General features: G+C 46.1%; 1 protein-coding gene across 3 annotated transcripts in view; it reads right to left on the bottom strand.

Annotated features, from left to right (window-relative positions):
• The window catches only part of rasa3 (RAS p21 protein activator 3), a 33,694-nt gene that overhangs the window by 8,849 nt on the left and 17,186 nt on the right, over positions 1-7,659 (bottom strand). For 2 of the 3 annotated variants that reach the window (XM_017403731.3, XM_037979826.1), the window contains exons 5-13: positions 6,511-6,587; positions 3,318-3,398; positions 3,153-3,225; positions 2,877-2,950; positions 2,682-2,786; positions 832-1,221; positions 516-630; positions 345-419; positions 138-261 (exon numbers count right to left, since the gene is read on the bottom strand). In XM_017403731.3, the coding sequence (XP_017259220.1) occupies positions 138-261; positions 345-419; positions 516-630; positions 832-1,221; positions 2,682-2,786; positions 2,877-2,950; positions 3,153-3,225; positions 3,318-3,398; positions 6,511-6,587 (1,114 nt within the window). The remainder of the gene's footprint in view (positions 1-137; positions 262-344; positions 420-515; positions 631-831; positions 1,222-2,681; positions 2,787-2,876; positions 2,951-3,152; positions 3,226-3,317; positions 3,399-6,510; positions 6,588-7,659) is intronic. The other variant, XM_017403756.3, reaches the window with a different exon arrangement.

The following is a 7,659-nucleotide window of genomic DNA, read 5'->3' on the forward strand; positions in this document are numbered from 1 at the left end:
ATCAGTCATTTTTTAATTCTTGTTTTAAATTGAGACGCAGCGCCGTCAGACGGCCAGCAGGAGGCGCTACATCCTCACACTTCGCTCCACATGAAGCGTCTTGAAATCCACCGCAGGAAGCTCCTGTGAGCCGTTACCTTGGAAACGGGTGGCGGCGGACTCCCGCAGCGAGAAGAAGATGTCACACATGACGGTGGGGCAGCGGACGCCGGAGGTGGTGATGACGCCGAAGATGTGGTCCACGTACTGACGAAGGTTCTCCTGAGGGGTCAGAGGTCAGAGAGGTCAGACACGCACGCACACACACTAACACACACACACGTGCACGCCGCCGCTGCTCCTACCCGGTTGGCCTCCAGGTTCTCGGACTCTTTGAGCTTCACCGGGTCGATCTCGCAGGGTTTGTGCTCCGTGCAGATCTGTGACGAGTTCAGCGCAGAAACGTTAGTTTCACCCTGGACTGATGTACGGACACGAGGCGGGTTAAAAACATGGCGGGCGGCGTGGCCTCACACCTCGTCAATGATGGGCTTGAGCGTCACTTGCAGGTAGTGCATCCCGGCCAGCTTCATGGTCTCATCGATGCACTTAGACGTCAGAGAGTTCCCCCGAAAAATCGTGTTTGGATCCCTGAAAACGGAGAAATTATGTTTTTATAAACCAGTAAATTAATCCTTTCACGTCTAACAGTAATCTGATTACAGCGGCAAAACCTGATTTCCACTCCTGCCTTCATTAAGAACGTCGAGCTGTTTCCTCCTGACTTATTAAAGCTAAATTAATCCCAAATAATAAAAACACACGACCTCCCGGGGCTTCAAGCTGACTCACTGCGTCCGGTTGATTTCGGCGTGAGCGATGGCGCTGATGAAAGGCACGATTTTGCCGTAGTGCAGGAAGAGCCGGACGAGCGGGACGGCGGCCTCCTGCTTCTCCCGACACACCTCCCCCAGGACGTGGGCGGCGGACGCCGACACGGGCTGAACACCGGCCGCGGAGAGGGAGATGGTGAACAGAGCGAGGCGCTGCGGCGGGGAGGGGCACGGCGGCGGAGGGACACGTACCTCGGCGTTGGCGGAGTCCAGCAGCAGGTCTCTGAGGGGGGTGTAGTGCTCGGAGGGGAAGACGTGGTCCTCGGTGTAAACGATGTTCAGACGCAGAGAGCCGAGATCCTCCACCTTCACCGACTTCCCTCCGTTTTCTCTGGGCTGCAGGAAGTACCTAAAGAACCAAAAACAGCTCAATTAAACTACAAACATGTCCGTCAGTACACAAAATATACAACAGGAAGTACCTAAACAACCAAAACATCCGATTAAACTACAAACATGTCCTTCAGTACACAAAATATACAACAGGAAGTACCTAAAGAACCAAAAACAGCCAATTAAACTGCAAACATGTCCGTCAGTACACAAAATATACAACAGGAAGTACCTAAACAACCAAAACATCCGATTAAACTACAAACATGTCCTTCAGTACACAAAATATACAACAGGAAGTACCTAAAGAACCAAAAACATCTGATTAAACTACAAACATGTCCGTCAACACACAAAATATACACAGGAAGTACCTAAAGAACCCCAAAACAGCCAATTAAACTACAAACATGTCCGTCAATCACATCAAATCTACGATCATTAACGCTCACTAACGAGAAAATCTGCATTTTCTGCAGAACGCAGAGGGCCGAATGAAGTGAAGCTAAAATTAGTTGTTAAAGCTAAAAGAACTAAAACATTAGCTAAAAGCTAAAAGGAATAAAATACTAACGAAAAGGTCACAGTAGAAAATATTAACCTGAAATCAGTAAAACCTGATTTGAAAGCTAATAGCAGCAAAGCGCTAAACGTTGCTAAAAGGTAAAAGTAACAAAACTCCTGCTGTACAATGAAAGTAGCAAAATGCTAGTACAAGCTAAAAGTAGTGAAATGCTAAATGTAGCAAAACCTTAACTCCAAAAAATTGGAAAACAATATCTAAAAAGTCTCAAAAACCTGACTAAAAGTAGCAAAATGCTAGCTAAAACCAAAATGGAGCAAAACCTTAAATTAAAAGTTGCAAAACAATAAAAAAGTCTGCTAAAAATAGCTAAATGCAAGGCAAAAGCTGAAAGTAGCAACATGCTAGATGAAAGATAATAGTGGCAAAATGCTAGCTATAAGCTTAAAGCGTCAAAAATCTAACTAAAAGTAGCTAAATGTTAGCTAAAACCAAAAAGTAGGAAAACCTTAACTAAAAAATTGGAAAACAATGTCTTAAAAGTAGCTAAATGCTAGGTAAAAGCTACAAGTAGCCAAACACAAGCTGAATGATAATAGTGGCAAAATGCTAGCTTAGAGCAAAATGCTAGCTTTAAGCTTAAAGTGGCAAAAATCTAGGTAAAAGTAGCTGAATGTTAGCTAAAATCTGAAGTAGTAAAACACTAACTAAAAGGTAAAAGCAGTGAAATGCTGACTATAAAAGTAGCAAAACGACAGCTAAAAGCTAAAAGTAGCAGAACGTTTCTATCGGGGAAATTATTTATAAATAAAGTTCAATATGTTGAAAATTATAAAAGTTACAAAAACCAAACGTCCCAACAGCCGAAAGCGGAACGAGCCGAAGGTTTTGATGCAGGAACTGAAACAGCAGAAAGGTTCTAGCAGGTTCTAACAGACCCGTTCTCCTCTCACCAGGCATCGTGGACTCCAGCTTGACCCAAAACCCGCAGAGGGACCCGGACGCCTCCCAGGAACTCGTCCCCAAACTTCAGGTTGCTGGCGTTCCACAGGTCCACCCTGAACACCAACAGAACGGTTACGCTCAAACACCGGCAAGAACCCGACGTTCCCGCCCGGCGAAAACAGCGGCGCCGGCGGCGACCTCACCTCAGAGCCAGCTTGTCCACGTCGTCCTCCTCCACGTCGAACTGCCGCTTCGTGCAGCTCGGCGGCCGCGTCACCTGAAGGCAGAGCCCAGAGGTTAGAGGTTACTACGCGAAAAAGAAATGCACGGCGGCAGCGGCGTTCCCGTGGCGATTAATAAGGCGGTTCTGTCAGAGAACAACGGGCCGGGCCGCCTGCTGTCTTTCCGCTCGTTCACGAGGTATTTTGGCGACAAGAGCAAAAAAAAAAAAAAAAAAAAAAAAAGTTTTTTAAGAATACCTCGAAGTAGAAAACCTCGTCAAACTGAGGATTGTTGGTTTTCCTTTTAACTTTGGTCTTTTTGGCTTCTGACCTGAGAGGAGACAAAAACAGAAACAAACACGTTTATTAAATTTAACCCCACGATGGAGGGTCAGTCGGAGGACCGGGGGGGGAGGAGCTCACCTTGACGGGCCGAGTAGGGAGACGGCGGCGTACGGATCGCACTGACCGTTGACGATGGGAAGACCTTGGCATTCCAAGACTCTGTTAAAAAACAAAAAAATTATCTGTTTCCATCTTTTAATCTTACAGCAAGAATCCATTTGTGACCTGACCCCGCTGACCCCCATGATGTCATGATGGCGTAAGGCAGATTAGCGTCCAAACCGTGGGACGAATCACTTCCTGTCTGTCACGGCGATGCACCGCTACTCACACGGCGGGATGAATTACAGCAGACTAAGCTCACACACAGAAGAAGGTGCGGGCGGGGCTAAGCCGCAGCACTTCCTGTCCAGTAAGCTGGTTTACATAACCTCTGCCCGGCCTGCAATCCAAACCCCGCCCCCTTCTTTCTGCCGCCACGCCAACAAGCCGAGATAATGGGCCGGTGGTTACACATCTCAACCCACTCATCAGAAGCTCGAGTCAGAGGGGCGTTTACGGTTACGACCGCAGCCGAAGAGTCTGGTTGGTCCGCGAGCGCCGAGCCGGAAGAGCCGAAAGAGCCAAAACAGCCGAGCGTTTCAGCTGATATCAAAAGTAAATATTTGGTTTTAATCCCAGACAACAAATTAACGTCAAGCTGTTTTTAAAAAGAACCTGATGAGCAGAACGTCAGCTAAAAGCTAAAAGGAGCGTGACGCTAGCTACAAGCCACAAACAGCAGAGCACTAGCTAAAACAGGCAAAATGCTAGAAGAAAGCTAACTGTACCAAAAGGCGAGCTAAAATCTAAAAGTAGCAAAAGGCTGAATAAAGGTAGCGAAAAAGTAGCTAGAAGTAGTAAAATGATCGTTACAAATGTCAAAAGGCTAACTTAATGTCTGGGTTCCTGTGTGTGAGTGTGAGTATGAGTGATGCATCTGTTTCAGCAAGGATCTTGGTGAGGAACCTGGGCAGCCTACACAGGTGGATCTCATCAGCCTCATCAGTGTTGGGGGATAAAGGAGCAGCAGAATCTCCACTCAGTGCTGGATGATTAACGTGCACCGGTAGTCTCTCTAGCCGTCTCTCGCAGTTCACTGTACTAGAGATTTTGGATTTGTTTCTTCGGTTATTTTCCAGTGATCTCATAGCCCTGTGCTTTGCCAGCCTTTAGGTTCGCTTCTGGATTGTCTAGCTGGATCAAGTTCCATTGTTTTTTCCTCCGGTGGATGAACCTGCAAGCCTGCCTGCCCGCTGCTTCCCCCCACACCGCTTCATCAATTCTCTGGCACCCAGTCTCAGGAATCTCCGCGACCCATCCTCCACACAGGACCCTGGACACACTACCCCATGCTTCTACCAGAACCATTCTAAGTAAGCTACTTCATTCTGCTTCACTGACAACCTCATTCTAGGACACCAGTAACCCCACTCTCATTCCAGGAACTTCTGATTGAACGAAGCTACCAGAGGGAAAAGCAGAATTGTCACGGCCTTTAAAGAAATAAAATTAAACCCTTACCTCACTCAGTCTTGTTGATTTTGCATGTGGGTCAGAAGGTTAATGCCTAACATGACACTTAAAGTACCCAAAGACTGGTTAAAAGTAACCAAAGACTGGTTAAAAGTAACGAAAGACTAGCTAAAAGGAACCAAAGACTGGTTAAAAATAGCCAAAGACTAGTTAAAAGAAACAAAAGACTAGCTAAAAGTAACCAAAGACTGGTTAAAAATAGCCAAAGACTAGCTAAAAGTAACCAAAGACTGGTTAAAAATAGCCAAAGACTAGTTAAAAGAAACGAAAGACTAGCTAAAAGTAGCCAAAGACTGGTTAAAGGTAACCAAAGACTAGCTAAAAGTAGCCAAAGACTGGTTAAAAGTAGCCAAAAACCTAAAAACTAAAACTAACTAAACGGCAGCTAAAAGTAACAGAAGAAAACGACAATAAAGTAAATATTCTGCAGCAGATTTTAACGAAGTGATCTCAAACTCGTTTTATTTTGTAATATTTGTAATATAAAGGTTATTCTTTTTGAAAAGCATAAAAGTTACAAAAACCAAAAAACAGAGCAGCCATCGGCTGAATCAGCCGAACCCTTTGATATATTAACAGCTAAAACAGCAGTTTGCAGAACTGAAACAAAAAAAAGCCTCAGGGATGTTTTGACGCAAAGATGAAGACGAGCGAGCCGAGTGTTAAAATAAAAGGTATTAAATCCACATCTGAGCGTTCGGACCTACAGCTGCTTTTAAATCTCAGATTTAACTCAGAGCTCATTTCAGGGGTCGAACTCGTCAGAACGTGATTTATTTCAGCTTCAGCAGCTAAAGAGGTGCTGGAGATATATTTATTTATTTATACAGTCTAAAATAATCCCCCCGTGGCGTTTAACGGTATCAAAGGATTAATTTCAAGACGAGAAAACTCATAATTCTGATGAACAAATATTAAATGTTTAATAAAGACAAGAGATGCGACAGATTTCTGTAATTTTTTAGAGAAATGGGACTAAACGACCTCCCGCTCTTCCTCTGGGAACGGCAAACGCACGCAGTAATCCCCCCGTGGCGTTTCATTCGCCGCCCGACCTCACCCGTCACGGCGGCGGATAATCAGATTCCCGTTTAAAGGCAGTACTTTAAACGGACAGTTTTGGAATTAAGCATCGAATGTTGGTCCGACTCGGGGCGCCATCGAAGCTCCGCCTCCACTGACGTGGGAGCGCTGACAACACGACGGCGACAGGAAGACGCCGCTGCGACGGTCCAACCGAGGCGAAGAAGAAGAGCCGCGTGTCTCTGTGATCGTCTGACCTAAAAGACAAAATCCTGATCCGTGGCGTCAAGTTGCGTCAACACAACGACAGGGGGAGGTCCTTAAAATGGACGAGAAGAGGTTTTAACAAAGGGGTCACCTGTGACCTTTGACCCCATGAGCCTTGAACCCAACAGGCGTCCAGCTGTGCAGTTTGACGTTCCTACATCACTCTGTTGGGGAGTTAGAGTACCGGGTCAGCTGTGATGACCTTTGACCCTGTCGCCATGAAATCAATCGTGATCATCCCTTGACCTAAGCGGTGTCCAGCTGTGCAGTTTAATCTTCCTGTTATCTGTGACCTTTGACCTTTGATCGGATCTGTACAGACGACGAACAAGCGCCGCCTCACACCCTCCTTGGCGGAGGCGGCGAGAAACGATGGCGTGAAAAACGAAGGATATGGTTTCCTCACCGCGTGGCCAGTTTGTGGCTGATGGCGCCGCTGTCGGTGATGACCTCGCTCAGGCGCAGCTCCAGGTGCACCTTCCCCTGCAGGAACACGACACAGAGACGGTTAGTTCGATCATTTTATCGACTCTCAGATCAACGTGTGGCCCGGTCCAGTCTGCAAACCCCCCCCATCGTTTCGCTTTTCAAAATAAAAGCCCACAAGCGTGAGGACGTGGGTGATCCTGCAGATTAAGTGTGACCCTGGGCGTCACTCTGGAGATATTTCCTGGATTAATGACATAATGACAGTTTAGTGGTGCAGCTGTCGAGAAAAGCCCCATTAATTGACGACATCAGTATGCGAACTCACAGGCGTCGCGTTCTCTGGGCGAACGCGCTCGCCGCCGGGACAATGCGTCCCTTCATGGAGACAAGAAGAGAGACACTCTATCTTCCCACTTCATTTGATCCATCTCCCTCTCTCTTCTGTCCGAGCTGAGCTCCCCTCACACTTCCTCTCCCCGGCTCCTCGGATGAATGTTCCTCTGTTTGGGATCGCCGCTCCGGGGCTACACACACCCATCTGTCTGCAGATGTTACCGCTCACCGCTCGCTGTGTGTGTGTGTGTGGGTGAGTGACAGCACTGAATAGTGAATGTAATAAATACAGCATGCTTGGACAAATGACAAAAATCCGCCCCACTCCTTGATTTTGAAGCTGAATATTAGGTCAATGAAGCTAAAATTGGAAATAAAAACGTGTTTTTTTTCTGTCGTCAGCAACAAACAGATTATTTTGAGGGAGTTTTTAATCCTTTAATCCTTAAGGAACATTATTGTAAACATTCATGTGTTGAGAGAGGCTCCCAGAATTTAACCCAGATATTTAAATGAATATTGTATTTATCCACTAATCCTCTAAGCAGCAGGAATAATTCAACTTTAGTGTTTGTTGTTTTAATATATCTATGAAACATTTAAAATGTATCATAGAACAGATGGATGGATGGTTGGATAGTTGGTTAGATGGATGGATGGATGGATGGTTGGATGGATGGATGGATGGATGGTTGGTTAGATGGATGGATGGATGGATGGTTGGATGGATGGATGGATGGATGGTTGGATGGATGGATGGATGGATGGATGGATGGATGGATGGATGGATGGA

This window comes from Kryptolebias marmoratus, linkage group LG15 (assembly GCF_001649575.2).
Source record: "Kryptolebias marmoratus isolate JLee-2015 linkage group LG15, ASM164957v2, whole genome shotgun sequence".
NCBI lineage: Eukaryota > Metazoa > Chordata > Actinopteri > Cyprinodontiformes > Rivulidae > Kryptolebias > Kryptolebias marmoratus.